The 22713-nt window shown below is 44.8% G+C and overlaps 1 protein-coding gene and 1 long non-coding RNA gene across 3 annotated transcripts; both read left to right on the plus strand.

Moving 5' to 3' along the window:
- Window positions 1–5941: 5941 nt before the first annotated feature.
- Window positions 5942–14887, plus strand: LOC131463040 (extracellular calcium-sensing receptor-like). The gene is made up of 9 exons (XM_058634686.1): window positions 5942–6138; window positions 6378–6672; window positions 6836–6922; window positions 7279–7548; window positions 8821–9027; window positions 9125–9400; window positions 13155–13382; window positions 13468–13591; window positions 13670–14887. The coding sequence occupies exons 1-9, from the start codon at window positions 5942–5944 to the stop codon at window positions 14521–14523; spliced, it is 2538 nt and encodes an 845-aa protein (XP_058490669.1). The 3' UTR covers window positions 14524–14887.
- Window positions 14888–19286: 4399 nt separating this feature from the next.
- LOC131463051 (uncharacterized) lies at window positions 19287–20654 on the plus strand. 2 transcript variants are annotated; one of them, XR_009240935.1, is made up of 3 exons: window positions 19298–19443; window positions 19520–19587; window positions 20377–20654. It is a non-coding gene; the product is annotated as an uncharacterized LOC131463051 (long non-coding RNA). The 2 variants fall into 2 exon arrangements; XR_009240934.1 differs by having other exon boundaries at window positions 19287–19587.
- The last annotated feature ends 2059 nt before the right edge of the window (window positions 20655–22713 follow it).

The raw sequence follows: 22713 nt of genomic DNA on the forward strand, positions 1-22713 counted from the left end.
TTCACTAGAGTCTTATAGTGGATGCAAGCAGCTACAGGAAGCCAGTGAAGGGATCGGAGGAGTAGTATGTATGAGAGTATGAGAGAATTTTGGTAAGTTGAAGACCGGTCGAGCTGCTGCATTCTGGATGAGCTGCAGAGGTTGTATGGCACATGCAGGGAGACCAGCCAGGAGGGTGTTGCAGTCGTCCAACTCTATTGCACAGGTTCTGGACCAGATCCTGTGCCGCCTTCTGGGTTAGAAGAGGTCGTATCCTTCTGATGTTGTGCAACATGTATCTGCAAGATCGAGCTGTTGCAGCAATGTTGGCCGTGAGGGAGAGTTGGTCGTCCAGTGTCACACCCAGGTTCCTTGTGGCATGAGAGGTAGCTACCACAGAGTTGTCGAGGGTGATGGTCAGGTCTGTGGTGGGAGAGCCCTTTCCTGGGAGACAAAGAAACTCAATCTCAGTCTTGTTGAGATTGAGTTTTATTTGATGGTCAGAGTTTCGTGTCCAGGGAAACATCGGTATGTAGACTGGTGGACCAGGAATAAAACCATCCACCTTCCAGTTGAAAGACCCACTCTACTCCTGAGCCACTATCACCCACCTAAGTTAGTTCATTGAAATTATTACGAGATAATCATTTCATCAAATCAGAATTATTGTTTGAAGAAAAATCCTTTAGTAGACTTGTGGAGGATCGATAATGTAGAGTATTAAATTACTTCTAAAACTTATAGTTAAGTATATATTTTATATAACATCATTTAACATTCATGTGGAGAATAGTAAATTGTTCGATCATGTGAGAAAGAACAAGATCTCGTGGGATAATCAATAATGAAAAATTTCACCCAATTGACCACCTTGGAAATATTTATTTATTTTGAAATGCCTACATGGAAAGTATACATATTTCCAGTTAATATCATCATTCCTGTCATCAGTCTGATCAAAGCTCCGCCCCAAAACAGAAACTTAGGTTTATGTTAATGTTAATATCATGTTTTAGGGACATTACAACATTTTTTTAAGTTGGTATTGTTTTCATAAGACGAGTTACATTAGTTCACTTGTTTCCTCTGGATAAATGTCCTTTAAACCAAAGGATCCCGTTCATGCTTAAACAAGCGGTGACTCCATCTGACTCAGTCACTGAGCTGAAACACAGCTGAATGGGTTGGGATTCAGTTCAGTACTCTTAGCTAAGTAGAGATTAGAGAAATTTCCTTTCAAATGTTTAACACACATTTTTTAGAATTTTAGAACCGATCTACAGTTCGGCTTTGTTCTTGGATTTCCTGAGGCTGACACCTTAATCCACTGAATCACACATTCAGTGCACTGGTACGCTGATTAATGCACAATATGAATCATTAGATGTACATGTACAGTTTCCTTAGAGTAAGAAAACTGAGACATCTCAGTCCGCTGTTTTTGTCGTATTGTAGGTTTCAATATGCAGTAAACTATGAAAGGTTGTGAGATCAGAATGCAGCACATAATTCAATCTTCAAACATTTACCTTTATTTATGTGTTTGTGTGTGTGTGTGTGTTGCTGCGGTGGAAATGTAGTTCATTTGCCGTCGGGTCTGGATCATCACAAGTGTCCTCCTCCTCCTCTCATCACAGTGGCAGCTGAGCTGCAGCATTGCTGTGTCTCTACACTGTCCTCTCATTATGCGCCAGCCCAAAGTTTTAGTTTGTGTTTACTGGGAAAGTCTTTTAACAGAACTGAGAACTAGACTTCTATTTCTAATTCTGATCATTCTATCATTCTATACATCTGATTCTATTATCCAAAGCTTATGCATTACTTGGAAGAAGTCAACTTCACCACAACATTTGGTGATCGAGTGTCATTTGATGAAAATGGTGATGCCTTACCTGTTTATGACATCATGAACTGGGTGTGGCTCCCTGATAGAAGAACTAAAGTTCAGAGAGTGGGTGAGGTTAAGAGGTCAGCCTTGAAAGGTGAAGAACTCACACTGAATGAAGACAAAATCTTCTGGAACTTTGAATCCAAACAGGTAACTTCTTACTTTCTTAGACAACCATGGATTTGTCTTAATCATTATAGATGATATAGATTAATCTAACAGATACTGATGTTTCTCCACACAGCCTCCTCAGTCAGTGTGCAGTGAGAGTTGTCCTCCAGGTACCCGCATGGCCAGAAGGAAGGGGGAACCTGAGTGTTGTTTTGACTGTGTCCCTTGTTCTGAGGGAAAGATCAGCAATACAACTGGTGAGTGTAAGGTTTTAAACACCACAGTTCAGAGATTTTGTATAAACATGTATCTCATCACTTTCCCTCTGTTCTCAGACTCCATGGAGTGCACCAGTTGTCCAGAAGATTTCTGGTCCAGCCCCCAGCATGACCACTGTGTTCCTAAGAAAACAGAGTTCCTCTCCTACCATGAGCCTCTGGGTATCTGCTTGACAACCACCTCACTGTTGGGCACATGTATCTGTGGTGTTGTTCTGGGCATCTTCATCCATCATCACAGCACACCTATAGTCCGTGCCAACAATTCAGAACTCAGTTTTCTTCTCTTGGTGTCGCTCAAATTGTGTTTCCTATGCTCGTTGCTCTTCATTGGACGACCCAGATTATGGACTTGTCAACTAAGACATGCAGCATTTGGCATCAGCTTTGTGGTTTGTGTCTCATGTATCCTGGTGAAAACCATGGTGGTTCTTGCTGTGTTTAGGGCCTCCAAACCAGGAGGTGAGTCGAGTCTCAAGTGGTTTGGTGCTGTGCAGCAGAGAGGGACAGTTCTGGTTCTGACTTCTGTTCAAGCAGCAATCTGCACTGTCTGGCTTGTCTCTGCTTCACCAGTGCCTCATAAAAACACCCAGTATCACAGTGGCAAGATAGTTTATGAGTGCGCAGTTGGGTCCACAGTTGGTTTTGCAGTTTTACTTGGTTATATTGGTTTACTGGCTGTCCTCAGTTGTTTGTTAGCTTTTCTAGCAAGGAATCTTCCAGACAGTTTTAATGAGGCCAAACTCATCACTTTCAGCATGTTGATCTTCTGTGCAGTGTGGGTGGCCTTTGTCCCTGCTTACATCAGCTCACCAGGCAAATATGCAGATACAGTGGAGGTATTTGCCATCCTGGCTTCCAGTTTTGGCCTCTTGGTGGCGCTGTTTGGACCCAAATGTTACATAATCATGTTCAGACCAGAGAGGAACACAAAGAAAGCCATCATGGGTCGAGGCACTGACACTTAAAACCAGCAAAATGAAGAAATGTTGTTTTCAAATAACAATAATTCAGGTCTAGAATCTGTTAATTATTATATTAATGTTATGTGAAAAAGGGTGAGTGTAAATACAGTAATTGATATTGATGTACAGTATGTAGTGAGCAGAGAGAGAGATACGTTTAACACATTTAATGTAGAGTTACGAAAATTATAATGGGCAGATATTTTAGGCTAGACTTGACATGTATTTTCAATCCATGACAAAGTCCAAAAGAGAGTCCACAATTTTTAAACTTAATGTGAATTCTATTAAACCTAATCTTTTTCAGGGCCACACGGTGGTGTAGTGGTTAGCACTCTTGCCTTGCAGCAAGAAGACCCGGGTTTGAGGTTGGAACAAGGGCCGTTCTGCATGGAGTTTGCATGCTCTCCCCGTGTGTGCGTGGGTTTTTTCCGGGTTCTCCGGCTTCCTCCAACAGTCCAAAAAAAGACATGCAATGTGGGGATTCGGTGAATTGGACACCCTAAATTGACCATAGGTGTGAGAGTGAGAGTGAATGGTTGTTTGTCTCTATGTGTGTGGCCCTGCGATGGACTGGCGAACTGTCCAGGGTGTACCCCGCCTATCGCCCGATGTAGCTGAGATTGGCACAGCACCCCCCGCAACCCTCTGGTGGAGGATAAAGTGGTAGATGATGACTGACTGACTAAACTTTTTCAATTGTGTGTGTGTGATAATGATACATACAGGTGCAGTGGGTGAAGACGACTATTGTCATTGGTTTGAATGCTGATTATTATAAGATTATTGTGTCAATGCCCTAATAAAGTAATTTTTCTTATTTATCAATGTTCTGCCTTTTCTTCAAAGGCAATTATGTATCATGTCACAACTGAAAAAGGCAACATATTGGCTTAAATTTGTGCATATGATCTCTGTGAATGTTCTGAGTCATGTAGCTTAATGAAAGTATCAGTGACTCAGATATAATGTGCTGCACCGTGTATCAAGTTGACAGATTTGGAAGTGGTTATAAGTTTTAAATCAGGTTAATCTGTGACAGTTGTGGACGTTGTCTCCAGACCAAGATGTTTTGAACTTCTTTTTCTGAGGCTTCAGTTATGAACGAGATTGTGATTGTCAAGGAGTTAAACTAACAAGAAGCTGCTCGGAAGCAAAATACAGACGGCAGAAACCAATGAAAGGGGTCTGTTTTAATATTCTTGTTGATGAGTAATGAGAGAGATGGTGGAATCCAAATCACAGGCAACATGAAACTTGGGTTATCGAAAGATAACAACACAAGATGGTACAATCCTTATGAAAGCACGTACTGGGGAAGATGGTAGTGAGAATCCTTGAGACCTCCAGAGGGCTCATCGGCGAAAATTAGCGTCCCAGTTGTGCCTCCCTCTCTCATTCCACGCGCCCTTTTGCCGCACGAGGCCCACTTGGAGTCCTGCCTCTTGATCCAGAGCCACCGACTCGCCTGCTCTGCGGCACTGCAGAGGGCTTTGATGGTTTGATGTTGGACTTGTCCTTGAACTCCCATGTCCTTTAGAAGCCTGACAGTTGACAAACCCTCTGCAGCCAACATCAACTAGGCAAACCCTGGCGTTCCAGCATCAGCATCAGCTGCCAGCTCTGCGTACGTTTTTTTTTCTTTCAAAGGCCTCCTCCAGAGCATCCTCCCAAGGCACTATTAGTTCTATTATATAGACGGTGTGCAGTGAGGAGGACCATAGCACGAGGTCCGGTCTGAGATTGGTGGTCAAGATCTCAGCTAGGAAGCACAATCGTGAGTTGAAGTCCACCAATAGCTTCCAGTCTTGCGCACCGCTTTGGTGGCCGGTGGGTGACTTGGACACACAGCAGGTAATCACAAGAGCGCAAAGCTCATGGGATTTGTAAGGAAGTGGGATTTGAAACAATATAAGAGAAAGTAAAATAAAACAGTAAAAAACAGCACATAAATATGAATGACAAAAAAAACATAATTCAGGTCAATTTAAAGGACGAGATGATGAGATTGATGGGCTAGTGATGAGCATGACAGGCAATTTATTTTCTCCTTTCCTCTAATCTGAAGAACAAATATAATAAAGCAACCACACTTGAGATTAATTGCCGGTGATAGCTACGACAACCATCAGGGTGTCCTATATGAAAATATTGATGGGCCTTCTTTCAGAAATAACCACAGACATCTGTTTGTCTTTGAAGCTCTTATTAGAAAATGACCTTCATGCATTTGGAAAACTGCTTTTAGTGTCTGTGCAACTCATGGAATCTCCTGTAGTGTGATCTAAATTTAAATCCTTTTTGTGTGTTCATGTTTTTTGGCTTTATCTTACAGCAGCCACAAATCTTAAACAGCTTTGTGCCAGGCACAGCTGCACCTGGACTTTACATGCCACTACTGAGTCATAGGTCTTGATGAGCACTTCCTGTACTCCAAAAGACCTTAGTCTCCTCAACAGATAGAGTCTGCTCTGACCCTCCCCGTAAAGAACAGCAGCATCATCAGTCCAGCCCAAACTCAGTCTGATATTGTTTTGATTGAGAGACCCCTATTGGCAGAAACATGTTCCTGCTTGTTCTTCAGCACTGATGGTTGGTGTGCAAAAATAATCACTGCAAATACATAAAATGTGATGATATTGTGATGAGCATGCACTTAGACAGGGACGAACCAGAGCAAAGTCATGAGGACATTTTTAGACACCAGTCTCCTCTCATTAATGTTGTTCTCCTGCTTAAACTTTGATGTGTCCTCCTCTCTTTATTCTTCCTCTTGTCAGTTACAGAAACAGTTTGATCTAAATGGGATGAACAAACCTGGAGATGTGATTATTGGTGGAATTTTCAGACTTCACTTCTTCCCAGCTTATCCTGACCTGTCTTTTACCTCAGAGCCACAACACCCTACCTGCTATAGGTGAGTCTGACAGGGAAACCTGCTGGAAAGTAAGCCAATTAGTATGAACGTTTCCTGATTATTTTGTTATTCATGTAAAATAACAATCGATAATATGATCTTATTGAAGCATTTAGTTTTTATTATGGGTGTTGAAGCTTAAGTCACTATTTCCAGTATCTGATGTTGTGAAAGGTGTAGCTTTGCACAGTGACTGTATGATGTATTTAAATGGTAAAAACTTGTATTTTTTGTGTTAGTTTTGATATCATGGGATTCAGACAGGCTCAGACCATGACCTTTGCTATTGATGAGATCAACAAAAACTCCAACCTGCTGCCTAATGTGACTCTGGGATACAGTTTGTATGATAACTGCGTCCAACTAGGAATTGCATTTCGTGCAGCACTGACCTTAGTCAGTGGTCAAGAAGAGCAAGTTACATTAGAGGAGAACTGTGTAGGAACTCCTCCAGTCCTAGGGATTGTGGGTGATTCTTCCTCGACTCGTACTATTGCAATATCCACAATCTTAAGTTTGTACAGAGTGCCTCTGGTAAGTCGTTTTTTGTATATCAACTCACTTATTATTGTGATGTTTTTTAAAACGTAATTTAAGTAATTAATAGAAATTGAATGAAGGTGGAGTCAGTGAAGAATCAACCTTCACATTTCAGCCAACACTTTTCTTTTTGAATACATGCTCTGTTGTTTTGCAGGTGAGTTATTTTGCTACATGTTCCTGTCTGAGTGATCGACAAAAGTTTCCATCTTTCTTTAGGACGATCCCTAGTGATGCCTTTCAGGTGAAAATAACTTTGCTTATTAAAAATGCATGAAACAAACCACGTGCAACAACAGTCCATATAAACTGCAGTGAAAAATAATCACTTTGTGATTTGAGAAATGTTGATAATAGTCAAATAAATAAAAAAAAACATCCCGGCAAGTCTCAAGTCTTTAGTGTGACCTACCCTTATAACTGAACAATATCATGACCCAGAGTCTCTTAAACCTGGAGTGAACCATCGTTAATGTTCCTGTTATAAATCTGTTTGTCCTACTATTTCATGTCCACAAATCTCTGCTGCTTGTTTAACAGGATTTCTAGTAAAGATGATTCCAGCCTATGCACTAATCCCTCTGCTCTGTGTTCACATAGGTGAATGCTATGATTCAGATTCTAAAACACTTTGGTTGGACTTGGGCAGGTCTGCTCATCAGTGATAATGATTATGGATTCCACGCTGCCCGATCCTTTCACTCTGATCTGGGTCCAGCTGGTGGAGGTTGTCTGGCTTACACTGAGATTTTGCCCCGTGTTTACGACCCTGCTGAACTAGAAAGAATAGTGGATGTGATGAGGAAATCTACAGCTCGAGTGGTGATTGTGTTTGCAAGTCAGAGCCGCATACTCAACCTCATGAAAGAGGTAGGTGTTGACGTATATTCAATAGATTTAACTGTTTTCTCTCTAAATCTGGCTGTTATTTTTACATTTACTTAGTTTCTATCAAATAGATTTAAATGATGATGTAACCCCTCTGACGTGTTAAAAGTTCTACCAGGAGTATTTTAGAGTTAGAATGTTTATTCATCACTCTGCTCCTGTTACTGTGTAACACACATGCTGAAAATGCTGTGCTTTCTTTTTCCATCCAAATGCAGAGTTGCAGCTTTTGGTTCATTTCATAGGATTATGGGTAGTTTTGGTGAACTCATCCTGTCCCTGGGGTTGAGAACACTCAAAAAGTGTTAAACACTCAAAGTCATCATCAAGACTGGTAAAAGATACAGGACTTTTCTTGTCTTGATGACCACTCAAAACTGCTTGAGTGTTACACAAACCATTACAATAAATTATTCAGATTTTACTCTCACAAAACAAAATGATTATGTTGAATTAAGCATCACTTCAGGAACTTACATCTGGAAAAGTATTTAACACATTATAGATATCTGTGTTTAAAGTGCTTGATTTTGAAAAATGCCAATAAGTGGTCTGAGAGCTGAGGAGGGGAGGAGGGAGGAACATGGGGAGCAGTCATGGGGTGTGGTTCTGCATTAATTCTTTCACCAAGTTGCAGCTGTGTGAAGTGCTCAGTGTGAGGAGCCTCTCAATCGCTCACACTGAGCTTCAACAGGTTGAAGGGAGAGGAGTCTGTGACAATGAGCTAAGCACTGGTTGGACAAGAAGGAATACCAGTGACAAAACGTGGACTAAACAGTGACAGAATATGTTTTTTGACCAGAGAAGCAATTGATGAGAAACGGTGTATCACATCTGGATCAGCAAATAGCATTACTAGATACGCATATGATTTACACCAGAGACAATGGTTTAGGGGTTTAGATACATTTTAAAAATGACCCACCATGTGGTTGGTTTGCCTGGATTGAATTGCTTTCCGAGTGAACCTGACTGGAAACAAAATATGGTGGACATCTGCACCTCCATACCATAAGTCAGTCCTCATGACTCAAACTGATATGACAAAAGCAATAGTCATTTGCCATTTATGTGCATTTAGAGTAGATTTTGATGTCTTTTAACACTTTGATCAACTTCTGCTTCAGAGGTCAGCCATTTTGTCTGCAGTCAGGTCCTTCTGTTTTATTATGGTGCATACCTGTGTAAGTCACTGACTGTGGAAACTGAATTATACATTATAAAAAGAACTATCGATATACTATCAATGTCCAGGTGGTGAGGCAGAATGTGACAGGCCTGCAGTGGATTGCCAGTGAAGCCTGGATCTCAGTGATTTCACTCCAGATGCCCCAATTCATGCCATACCTGGGTGGAACACTGGGCATATCCATCCGTCGAGGAGATATACCAGGTCTCAGGGACTTCCTGTTACAAATACGTCCTGACCTACATCACAACAACACCCATGGAAATAGCATGGTGAGAATTAAATATTTCAATCTGATATGGAACTACCACAAATCAAATAGTGTCATTATTTCAAGAAAACCTTTTTCTTTTCTTCTTTTCCTTCCAGGTGAATCAGTTTTGGGAACACACATTTCAGTGTAGATTTGCACCACCTCCAGCAGGTTGGGTGGAAGCTGGAGGAGAATTATGCACTGGACAGGAAGTTATAGAGAATGTGGAGACTGATTTCCTGGATGTTTCGAACCTCAGACCAGAGTATAATGTGTATAAGGCTGTGTATGCTCTGGCGTATGCTCTTGATGACATGCTACAGTGTGAGCCAAGGAGAGGACCTTTCAGCAACAACACCTGTGCTCATTTACAAAGACTGGAGCCATGGCAGGTGAGATATCAGTTTACACTCAACTCTTCGTTTCACTTAAACATTTACATACATTTAGGGCTCAATGAATGGTAAAGGGTATGTAATTATATATGACCACTCAAAGGCCTTGGTTGTTTGGGGGGTGAGCCTGGGCTGGTTCTAGGGTATGGGTGGGATTGGGATTTGGAGTCCAGGTGCTGTGCTGACCTGGGCATGGTTTCTACTGTAATGTGGAAGGCACTGCTAGTCACAAAGCTGACATCCAAAATAGGTGGTGACTCCTGCTTGTTACTTATAGCTGCCCCGCTCAGCCTGTTACACCACATATACACTTTTGGAATGTGGTTTGACTTGTTAGGGCTTAGAGGCTGGGGTTGCTGCACAGTCGCCTCCACCATCCTCCTGGCATATTAGAGGTTTAGCCCCTGACAGGCTCAGGGACCTGCCTGTCTTCTGTCCCCCTCGGGGTTCCAGTCTGTCACTGAAGGAGCTGCCCACTGCTCTGATGGGGTCCTGCAGGGTGTGGGACAGATTGTCCAACATGAAGGTGTCCAAAACATGGCTTGGCTGACTTGTGGAGAAGCTGGCAAATACTGGTGAGCCCAACGAAATGCAGCAAAATCTTAGAAGTGGAAAGAGTTGAGTGAGGCCATGGAGCAAGCCTTTAGGTCATCTCTGAAGTAAACCAACTGATGACTCAGGGGAGGAAGTGGCTTCCTGTCCATATTGTGTAAAGTGGAGCTTGAGAGTTGTTGAACTTGACTGGGGAAATTGTTGGGAAGTAAAAGTAATACTGAGCGGATCACCTCAATCCAACCAACATGTGTTATCTTAGGGATTTAAGTCAAACAAGTTAAACAACTTTGCAGTGGCCGACCCCCGGGGAGGATGAGATACAATATTAATTATTCCTAGATGTTCTGGTGCTGGCCTGTTTGACACGACTTTGTTCTGGTTCTGACCACTATTCAAGCAGCAATCTGCACTGCCCGGCTTGTCTCTGCTTCACCAGTGCCTTATAGAAACACCCAGTATCACAGTGATAAGATAGTTTATGAGTGTGCAGTTGGGTCCACAGTTTTACTTGGTTATATTGGTTTACTGGCTGTCCTCAGTTGTTTGTTAGCTTTTCTAGCAAGGAATCTTCCAGACAGTTTCAATGAGGCCAAACTCATCACTTTCAGCATGTTGATCTTCTGTGCAGTGGCCTTTGTCCCTGCTTACATCAGCTCACCAGGCAAATATGCAGATGAAGTGGAGGTTTTAGCCATCCTGGCAGTTCTGGCTCCTTGGTAGCTCTGTTTGGATCCAAATGATATATAGTCCTGTTGAGACTAGAGAGAAACACAAAGAAAGCCATCATGGGTCGAGGCACTGACACTTAAAACCAGCAAAATGAAGAAATTTTGTTTTCATAATATAATAGTGTAAATACAGTAATTTATAGTAATGTACAGTATGTAGTGAACAGAGAGAGATATGTTTAACACATTCAATGTAGAGTAATGAAAATTATAAAGGGCAGATATTTTATTGTTATTTTCACATTTTACCTGGTTACATATCAGAGTTTAAAGTGGTATTTCTGCCCAATACTTGATTTTGAAAAATGCCAATAAGTTGTCTGAGAGATGAGGAGGGGAGGAGGGAGGAACAGTGAGGAGCAGTCATGGGGTGTGGTTCTGCAATAAGTCTTTCACCAAGTAGCAGCTGTGTGAGGTGCTCAGTGTGAGGAGCCTCTCAATCGCTCACAGGTTGACAGAGAAAGGCAACAAACTGACAGCTCCGTGTTCATAAAAGGGGGAGGAGTCTGTGACAATGAGCTAAGCACTGGTTGGCGATACAATATGACTTCGTCCAAGATGTTCTGGTGCTGGCCTGGTTGACATGCCTTTGCAACATTGTGTGGACTTTGGAGGAAAGTACATCTGGAGTGGCTGACTGAGGTGGTGGTCCCCATTTTTAAGAAATGGGACCAAGGGATCAAAGTACTCAGCCTCTATGTAAAGTTCTTTGTCAGGATGCTAGAGAGAAATCTTAGAGTGATAAGTGAACCTCAGATACAAGAAGAGAAATGTGTTATTTTTGTCTTGGTAGTGGAAAGAGGACCAGCTCTATTGCAAGAATACTAGAGGGGACATGGGAGTTTGCCAAACCAGTCTATGTGGTGTGTGGAAAAAGCTTACAAATGTGTCCCTCCAGGTGTCCCGTAGGAGGTACTTTGGGTGTATGATGTGGATAGCTTATTGCTATTGGCAGTCCCATCTCTGTATTGTTGGAGTGAGAGCTTGTAAACAATCCATCCTCGGTTGTATTTATACCTGTACTTAATAGTGGTCAGGTGTTAACTGATTGCAATCTGATCACAAAACGCATTTTAATCCCAGGTGTAAAGGCAACCCTTATGTTAACTTACTATCAGAAACTATACTGTACTTCAATAAATACCATCAACTATAAATACATCAGTTATGTAGAGAATAAAATCATCAGCTTACTAATTTGTAGTCCTTTTGTCCCAGTATAGATCAATTATCAAGTATCTCTGCAAATGGCTGCATTACCAAGATAAAATCAAAGTTCCTGTATCGTATCTCTATCAGTGAACAGTTACTCAGCTTATGAATTTGTTGTTAAATTTTACAATGGTCTGTTTCATAAAAAGTACACCAGTACTGTTCTTTTCTGTTACAACGATGAACTATGCAGTGATATTTTTGTACATTTTCAGTTGATATGGTTGTTTGGCATCAGATGTTACTTCTCAACAAATGCAGTTTTACTGTTGTTAATGAGGAGACTCATAAAGCTAATTATGAGTCTTTGTTTTAAATCACTGCTATGAAACGCACTCACAGCGAGCAGAAGACGCTGCAATGTGAGGTTCAAACACAAGCAACAGCTTTCATGGTTAAATCTTAGTAAATAATGGGCTCAGTCTAACTGACATACAAGTAGAAAAAGCAGCGCTGGATTTAACCTGACAGAGTTTACTGCACACATGAAATCTGTTGTCTGATATATCACAAAACTTGAAAGAGTAAATATATCTGATACCCAGTGTGCTTTTAACGAGTTTAGAAACAGTGGACGGAAATTATTGGTGGACCCGCAAAGTCCTCACATCCTCAACTTCCTGATTCCTTTCCCTTCATATTACTCCAGAGAGTCACTCAAAGTTTATTTGAACCTGGAGGGAATCTCTGGAGTCTACCACCTATAGATAGCTTTGTTGTTGCTGGACAGGAACATGTCGTGTTAGCATACCATTAGCAACAGGCAGTGTAATCTAAATAATTGCTGTGTTAACGTTGCTATGCAGACTTGTATGTTAGTTACACTGAGTCCATTATTTATCGAGCGTTAACCACAAAATCCATCGTTTGTGTTTGTTTCCATTGCTCTGTCTTCTTCTGCTCAGTGAGCGCACGTTTCATAGTAGGGATTCACCACCACCTTCTCTCTGGATCTGTGGGGATCCAGTGAAATGCTCTCACGTTAGCCTGAAAACAGCCAGCGAAGAGATGACATATTGCCTGATTTATGTGCTGTCTCCTGTATAAATCAATGGGATTAGCCACGTTTTTCCTGCCAGTGGGCATGTCAGAGGCTTTACCTTGGTTGAGTGAAGTCACCTGTCAGAGCTCTATAAGAACCCCAAGTGCATCTGAGAACAATTCCTACATTTTGTATCATCATAATGAAATACACTCTTGGATCCTTTAATGGCCTTTTAATGATCATCCTATACATCTGATTCATTTATCCAAAGCTTATGCATTACTTGGAAAAAGTCAACTTCCCCACAAAATTTGGTGATCGAGTGTCATTTGATGAAAATGGTGACGCCTTACCAATATATGACATCATGAACTGGGTGTGGCTCCCTGATGGAAGAACTAAAGTTCAGAGAGTGGGTGAGGTTAAGAGGTCAGCCTTCAAAGGTGAAGAACTCACACTGGATGAAGACAAAATCTTCTGGAACTTTGAATTCAAACAGGTAACTTCTTACTTTCTTAGACAACCATGGGTTTGTCTTAATCATTATAGATTAATCTAACAGATACTGATGTTTCTCCACACAGCCTCCTCGGTCAGTGTGCAGTGAGAGTTGTCCTGCAGGTACCCGCATGGCCAGAAAGAAGGGGGAACCTGAGTGTTGTTTTGACTGTGTCCCTTGTTCTGAGGGAAAGATCAGCAATACAACTGGTGAGTGTAAACTTTTAAACATCACAGTTCAGAGATGTTGTATAAACATTTATCTCCTCACTTTCCCTCTTTTCTCAGACTCCATGGAGTGCATCAGTTGTCCAGAAGATTTCTGGTCCAGCCCCCAGCGTGACCACTGTGTTCCTAAGAAAACAGAGTTCCTCTCCTACCATGAGCCTCTGGGTATCTGCTTGACAACCACCACACTGTTGGGCACATGTATCTGTGGTGTTGTGCTGGGCATCTTCATCTATCATCACAGCACACCTATAGTTCGTGCCAACAATTCAGAACTCAGTTTTCTTCTCTTGGTGTCACTCAAATTGTGTTTCCTCTGCTCATTGCTCTTCATTGGACGACCCAGATTATGGACTTGTCAACTAAGACATGCAGCATTTGGCATCAGCTTTGTGCTTTGTGTCTCATGTATCCTGGTGAAAACCATGGTGGTTCTTGCTGTGTTCAGGGCCTCCAAACCAGGAGGTGAGTCCAGTCTCAAGTGGTTTGGTGCTGTGCAGCAGAGAGGGACAGTTCTGGTTCTGACTTCTGTTCAAGCTGCAATCTGCACTGTCTGGCTTGTCTCTGCTTCACCAGTGCCTCATAAAAACACCCAGTATCACAGTGGCAAGATAGTTTATGAGTGTGCAGTTGGCTCCACAGTTGGTTTTGCAGTTTTACTTGGTTATATTGGTTTACTGGCTGTCCTCAGTTGTTTGTTAGCTTTTCTAGCAAGGAATCTTCCAGACAGTTTCAATGAGGCCAAACTCATCACTTTCAGCATGTTGATCTTCTGTGCAGTGTGGGTGGCCTTTGTCCCTGCTTACATCAGCTCACCCGGCAAATATGCAGATGCAGTGGAGGTATTTGCCATCCTGGCCTCCAGTTTTGGCCTCTTGATGGCGCTATTTGGACCCAAATACATAATTACATAATCCTGTTGAGACCAGAGAGAAACACAAAGAAATCAATCATGGGTCGAGGCTGTGACACTTAAAACCAGCAAAATACAGAAATAATCAATTGTTTTCACAAAACAATAATTCAGGTGTAGAATCTGTTAATTATTATATTAATGTTATGTGAAGAAAGGTGAGTGTAAATGCAGTTTGCAGTTTTTTTTTTTTTTTTTTTTTTTAAACCTGTCCTGTCCAGTACCCAGGACATGTAATATGATTGACTGCATGCCTTTTGGTGTCGGACAGATTTGATATGTGCAGGACGAGTCTGGGATACTCGGAACTGCAGTATTTTTATTTATTCGTTTTATGATTATGTGTTGCGGTCAGCCGGACCGGACAGGGGGACAGGGAGTGGACTGACAAGGGGATGGGGAGTGAGCGGGGAGGAGGAAGGGAGGGGGAGTGAGAGAGAGAGAGAGAGAGCGAGAGAGAGAGGGAGAAAAAAGAAGAGAGAAAGAGATCGAGAGGGAGAGAGAGTGAGAGAGAGAGAGAGAGCAAGGTGGACAACAGTATAATACATGGGTTAGTACCATTAAATTGAAATTATATAAAGTAGACAGGACATACCTGATAAGACAGAACCTAGACAACTTAAGGGTGACATTAGTGTGTTAGTAACAGGTTAATAACATTAAACAGTTGAAATTATTTAGCGTATACAGAACATACTTTCAGATACAGTTTATATAGTAATTGTTAACGACCACATCAAGAGAGTATGTCCGGGCTTACAACAGTTATATCAGTTAAATTTAATTTATCTTAGCGTGTTAGTGTGTGTGTGCGTGTGTGTGTGTGTGTGTGTGATCGTGCATATCAGTGTATATGTGCAGGGGTTGTCATTAGGTGCGATTGGAATCTGGGTGGGGGAACGTGCCAATGTCCGGCCCGTCCCCAGTGACGGGCCGAAAATCATCCAGGCGCCTAAGGCGCCCAGTAGCCGTACAGGGCAGGAGAGGCCCACAGCCACCACCCCCAGGATAGCAACGCATCCATCCCGCAGGGGGCCAGTCGGAGGAATGCGGGGGGAAAGCCCCCCCCACCCAAGGTCGACCCGAGGGGGCCGACGGCGACAAGACCACGGACAGAGGCCGAACCACCCCACACCCAGGCAGGCCGCAGAGGCCCAGGGTCCCCGCACCCAGAGCCCGCCAGCGCCCAAGGGCAGGGCCAGCCCACCACCGGGGGGAGCAGAGCCCCCCCAGACCGCCCACCAGGGAGGCACGGCCAGATACCCACCACTGCCACCCCCACCGCCCCCCAGAAGCCGACCGCACGCCCCCCAGCCCAGGGAGGGACAGGCGGAGGCCCCGGAGAGGGGTCCCCCAACATCCAGGAGCATCTGCGCCCGCCGACGACCCCCGCCGGGTAGGCAGACTGCCGCCCACCACAGCACCTTCAGGGAGGTGCGTCATGATGAGCCACAACCATGCCTCCCGGACACCCCCCAGACCGAGCGCAGGGGATCCGATCCCCCACGTCCAGCGACGCCTCATGGCCACCACTGCTGCCCTCACCCAGACCGCCAGTCCCAACACGGCCAGGGGGTGAGCAGGAATCGAGCGCCCAGGAGTGCACCCACGACCACCCCCCCCACCCCAGCCCACCGGTGAGTGATTTGGAGGTGTGTGCGTGTGTGGTGTGTGATACGATGTATGTTGGTATCTGGGGTGTAGTTAAAATGGCGGAGGGAAATGTGGCACGGGCGTCCCACTGTTGGCAGACAGTGGAGCCGTCGACGTGTCTCTCGCCCACCAGGCCCTAATGTCTAACATGCGATAAAATTAGGGGAAGAGTGGCAGATCATTGGGGGAACGGAGAGCGGCCCCATCATGTGATGGTCCCACCCCCCGACCCCCCATCAGCTCAGCCACACCCCCCCCCCGGTGCCCTAGATGTGTGTGTTTAGATGTATCATCTGCGTTGGGGGGGGGGGGGGGGGGGGGCGTAGGGGGTGGGCAAGAGTGCCCCCCCAAGTAGGTTGCCAGCTTCCTGACTGGCAGGGCCATATGCCCCAGGGCCATAAATGCAGTAATTGATAGTGATGTACTCTATGTTGTGAACAGAGATAGATACGTTTTGACATGTATTTTCAATCTATGACAAAGTCCAAAAGAGAGTCCACAATTTTTAATCTCAATTTGAATTCTATTAACCCTAAACGTTTTCCATTGTGTGTGTGATAATGATACATACAGGCGCGGTGGGTGAAGACAACTATTGTCCTCGGTTGATTGAATTGAATTGAATTGAATATACTTTATTAATCCCTTGCGGGAAATTCCTTCGTCACAGCGCTCCAGTGTACAAAGGTAACGAATCTTATAGCAGCAATTTTGATTGCAAAGTCAAAAACTATAAGAATAAGTACGAATAAAACAAAGAATAAAATTAAAAAGTTACAAGAATACGAATAAAATAAGAATAAATTTACACAGTTAAAAATTTCCAGAATATACCTTTAAAGCTTGTACCTCCCCCTCCCCCCATATTACAATATATACAGATGAAATATAAGCTTATTTATCCAACAGAAGAGTTGTACAACTTAATAGCCACAGGCAGGAATGATTTCCTGTGGCGCTCTGTGGTGCAGCGTGGTAGGATGAGTCTCTTGCTGAATGTGCTTCTGTGGCTGGTCAGCACATCATGGAGAGGATGAAGAGAGTTGTCCAGTATGGACCTAATCCTTGACAACATCCTTCTCTCTGACACTGCTGTCAGGGAGTCAATCTCCTCTCCAACAACATGACTGGCTTTGCGGATGAGTTTGTCAAGTCTGTTGGCGTCCCGTACCTTCAGTCTGCTGCCCCAGCACGCCACAGCGTAGAGAATAGTACTGGCCACCACAGACTCGTAGAACATCCGCAGCATTGTCCGGCAGATGTTGAAGGACCTCAGCCGCCTCAGAAAATAGAGACGGCTTTGACCCTTCCTGTAGAGTGCGTCTGTGTTTTTAGTCCAGTCCAGTTTATTGTCTACGTACACTCCTAAGTACTTATAATCCTCCACTATGTCCACGTTAACCCCACGGATGGAGATAGGGGTCACTGGAGCCCTGGTCCTCCTCAGGTCCACCACCAGTTCTTTAGTTTTTGTCGCGTTGAGCTGCAGATGGTTCTGCTCACACCACGTGACAAAGTTGTCCACCACACCCCTGTACTCAGTCTCCTCACCCTTACTGATAAGTCCAACTACTGCAGAGTCGTCAGAAAACTTCTGAAGATGGCAGGTCTCTGTGCAGTGGCTGAAGTCTGTGGTGTACAGGGTGAAGAGGAAGGGAGAGAGGACAGTCCCCTGCGGTGCCCCAGTGTTGCTGATCAGTCTGTTTGATGTACAGTGCTGCAGGCGCACATACTGTGGTCTGCCAGTCAGGTAATCCACAATCCAGGACACAAGGGGGGGCTCCACCCGCATAGCTGTCAGTTTCTCACTCAGTAGAGCTGGCCTGATGGTGTTGAATGCACTGGAGAAGTCAAAAAAACATGACTCTTACAGTGCTCGCCGGCTTGTCCAGGTGAGCGTAGACACGGTCTAGCAGGTAGATGATGGCATCCTCAACTCCTAGTCGGGGCTGGTAGGCGAACTGGAGGGGGTCTAGTAGTGGTCTCACCATGGGCCGGAGCTGATCCAGGATGAGTCTCTCCAGGGTCTTCATTATGTGTGACGTCAGTGCCACAGGTCTGTAGTCCTTCGATCCGCTGGGGCGTGGTATCTTGGGCACAGGAACGATGCATGACGTCTTCCACAGCACGGGGACCCTATGAAGACTCAGACTCAGGCTGAAGATGTGGTGTAGCACTCCACATAGCTGGAGGGAACAGGCTTTCAGAACCCTGGGGCTCACACCATCAGGTCCTGCAGACTTGCCTGCATGGAGTCTCTTCAGCTGCCTCATGATTTGGTCAGCAGTGATGTGGAGTGAGGAGGTGACCTGTGGGGGAGGGGTAGGGGTGTTATCTTGGAGAGTGTCGTCACTTTGGGAGCCAGGGGAGGAGGAGGTGTGCGGGGGGCCATCACTGGAGGAAGAGGGGCTGTAGGAGGGGGGAGGGAGAGAGAGTGGAGTGGGCGCTAACTGCAGGCATGCAGTAGAGGAGCCCATGGGAGGATGAGCCGGGGTCACAGAGTCAAATCTGTTAAAAAACAGATTCATCTCGTCTGCACAGTCCATGCTGCCCCCAAGTCCTCTATTGCTGGTTGGTCTGAAGCCAGTGATGGTTCTCATTCCACTCCAGACCTCCCTCATGTTGTTCTGCTGGAGCTTCCACTCCAGCTTCCTCCTATACTTCTGTTTGGCCCCTTTGATCTTCACCTTCAGCTCCTTCTGGATTGTTCGCACCTCCTCCCTGTTGCCAGCTGTGAAAGCCCTCTTCTTCTCATTGAGGATGGTTTTGACTTCCTTTGTTACCCACGGCTTGTTATTTGGGTAACAAAGGACGGTCTCCGGTGGGACGATGGTGTCAACACAGAAGTTGATATAGTCAGTTACACACCCCGTGAGCCCATCAATGTCCTCTCCATGCGGCTCACAGAGCGTCTGCCAGTCTGTCACTTCAAAGCATCCTCGCAGTGTCTCATAGGCCTCATCAGACCATCTCCTCACAATCTTTGTGGTTACAGGCTGGCTCTTCACCACAGGCACATAACAGGGTTTGAGGTGAATCAGGTTGTGATCTGACCTGCCAAGTGGGGGGAGAGGAGAGGAGCTGTATGCCTCCTTATCATGATTGTAGTGGTATGAGGCACCACTGATTTAGTTTGTTTGACTGCACCCCGGCCCTCTGACTTATTAGCCAATCACTGCGCTTACCGAGGGGAGAAAAGTAGGCTGTGTCCCTCCTCCTGATCTCTCGCTTCCGGGTCGTTGTATGTGCCGCTAGCATCCGAGCACAGGTAAGCACATATGGCCGTGCTGTGTTGTGTATATTCGTCCGTATTTCATTCAATTAAAACCGTCGTTCCCTAATAGATCCGGCGTCTTCACCGCGGTCGAGCCGATCAGTCGGGGCGGTGTTTATTGCCGCAACCAGAGCATTGGTGAGTGATGACATGCTTCTGTTGTTTGCTGCTATAGCCAGGGGCTAAGCTCCTCTTTCGCTCCTCTCCCTCTAACAGTCTGCTGGTTGTGTGCTGCATGGTGGCTGTTTTCCCTGCCACGCCTGAATTCTTCACCCCTCTCCCTCTTTGGACGGGATGCCAATGCACCCGGACTTATAACTGGAACTTTAAAGCTAACGCTAGCGCTAAAGCTAACGCTAGCGCTAACGCTAAGGCTAACGTCAACGCCAAGTCTAAATACAGCTGATTAACCACGGCTATTTGGCCGCTGCTTCGCCGCTGTTTCGCCGCTGTTCTGCCACTGTCCTGTTGCTGTCCTGTTGCTTGGTGACTGTTGCTCCGACGGCCTGGTTCCGATCCGGTCGGCCGCCTGTGGTCAGCCTGTTTACCGCTGCTACGTTTGATTGCATTGTGTGTGTGTGCGAAGAGTCTGCCCGAACTCTCAGCCACTCACTAAGATTGTGAACTGTGTGTGTGTGTGTGTGTGAGAGAGAGTGTTTTAAGTACAATCTGGCAAGGTTTGGTTTAATTGTTTACTTATTTACTCTTTGTTTAATGGTTGAATTTATGTTGTTAATATGATCAATCTGATTTCAAACTGTTAAACTGGTTACTTGTTGAGTTGATATCTCTGGCCAGAGACTCTTTTGTTTCTTGTGTTTGGTTGATTTATTAATATAATTTAACATTTCTCAGTTTATCAATTGATCATTTATATTTGGTTCCTTAAATTTGAGCCCATTTAATTGTGTTTTCCTCTCCCCTTAGTGCTGAAGGCCGACGGTGGTGGTGGTGGTTCTCCTGGGTGGTGGTGGTCCTGTGTGCTGTGTGATCCCTTTTTTAAGATTTTCTTTGTTTACACGTCACCTTTTGCTGTGTGTGTGTGGGGTGTCCTCCTTTTCCTTTTGGATGTCACTTCCCCTACCAAACCCCTCCTCCAGCCGGTAAGCCTCAGACTACATCCCCCTTTTTAGTTGGGCTCTTTTCTTTTTTTGTGTTACAGTGTCAACCTCATGATTGTTTTAATAATAAATTGTTAGACATGATCATTGAACTCCGTCTCATTCCCTCCCTGAGTAAACGAACCTGAGTGTCTTTTGTCTGAAGGTACTAGTTGACCTTTATTACTGGTCCTTGGGCCATAACCCAAGGTGGCGTTGTCGGTATTTGGAGTAATGATAGTATTTAATAGTAATAACCCTCGTGTCGCCACATTAGCATACAGCAAATCAATGGTTCTCTCCTCTCTGGTGGGACAGCTCACATACTGTGTGAATGTGGGGAGTGTAGTGTCCATGGTGATGTGATTGAAGTCACCCGAGATAGCAATGAATGCACTTGGGTGCTGAGTCTGTAGCTGGGCTATGGCAGAGTGAATAGAGTCATTTGCCGATGTCGGGTTTGCAGAGGGGGGGACATAAACAGCCACCATGATTACCTGTGAAAACTCCCTGGGCAGATAATATGGTCGAAGTCCAACAGCACAAAGTTCCATGTTCGGGTCACAGATGATCTCCTTGATGGTGATGTGAGCGGGGTTGCACCATCGGTTGTTTACCAGCACAGCGACGCCCCCACCTTTGCGCTTGCCGCTCTTGGCGCAGTCTCTGTCGGCCCGTACGGTGTGGAAGCCCGCGATGGAGACGTTGTCATCAGGAATATCCTGGTGCAGCCATGTCTCTGTAAAACACATTATGCTGCATTCCCGATACTCCTTCTGACTCCGGGCTAGCGCTGTCAGCTCGTCCATCTTGTTGCCCAGGGACCTCACGTTCCCCATGATGAGAGAGGGGAGACACGTCTTAAATCTCCGCTTTTCTAACCTCCGCTGTCTCACCCCATCGTTTTTCTTCTGTTTCAATCCTCCTCTGCGTCCCCGATGCGTTTTTCTCCGTAGTTCCGCTGGAACCTCTGCCAGTCTGTCCGCTAGACCAGCCGGCCTCAGGTCAGTCAGCTGTTCTCTGGAGTAAACAATCCGATCGGCTTGGACTCGTTGTGCTGCGATGCCGGTTTGTAGCAGTATCACAGCGAGCAAAAAGGCAATCATATTGACAACCAGCATATTTAAATAGAGTGGTTTTAAATAAAATTAAATAGTTTAAAAGTAAAGAAGTTTAACAAGAGAAAGAGCGAATAAAATAAGAAAGAATAGGAAAGTTACACGGAGCGACTGCAACAGGCTGCACGCGTGTTGACGCATGCGCACTACCCACGCACTACGGTTTGAATGCTGATAGAGATTATTGTGCCAATGCCTTAATAAAGTAATTGTTCTTATTTATCAATGTTCTGGCTTTTCTTCAATGGCATTACTCAGAGGCGGAATACAGACGACAGAAATCAATGAAAGGTGTCTGTTGCAAAATTATTGTTGATGAGTAATGACAGAGATGGGGGTGGGGTCAGGATGGCATTGCAGGTAGATGTGAAGATTATTTGACTGAAGACAGACAATGGACCCACAAAGCAGACTCAGGGGCAGGAATCCAAATCACACACAACATGAATCTTGGGTTATCAAAAGGTAACAACACACTGACAAGGAATACAACAGAAAACACTGGAACTTTCACACTGGGGTAAAGAAGATCTAGCACTGAAGGGAGACAGAGCTTAAATACACTGGGAAGGGGAAGACAGTGAGTAACAGTTGCAGCACAATAGGGCAGGGCAGTTCAGTTCATATTGTTGGGGATCAGCTCATTCAAGATGGAGTCACATGCATCTTGGATGGAGAACACATGGCCCCTTGCTCAAAGACAAAGAGTGTCATGAAACTCAATCAATAAAGATCCCTTATCTTCCACACCTCAGTGGTCACTTTGTGACATGTGACCCCATGTAACAGGCAATACTAAAGCCAGGTTTCCCCTCCTTCTTTCTCTTCTCTTCTCCATCTCACCGGAGGACACAGGCTCCTCTGCTCTCCCCTGCCCTTCTGGGTGCAGGAAGGACACAGACGTCAGCTCTTCAACTGAAGACCCTTCAGCACAGAGCTAAACAGGGTTCCAGCAGCAAGAGAATCCACTCACAGCAGCCTGCTATCCTCCCATCAGAGGCAGCGACACCAGAGCCTGCCTAAGGATCAACCAAGGATCCAGAGCT

The sequence above is a fragment of the Solea solea genome, chromosome 7, assembly GCF_958295425.1.
Source record: "Solea solea chromosome 7, fSolSol10.1, whole genome shotgun sequence".
NCBI classification, from domain to species: Eukaryota; Metazoa; Chordata; class Actinopteri; order Pleuronectiformes; family Soleidae; genus Solea; species Solea solea.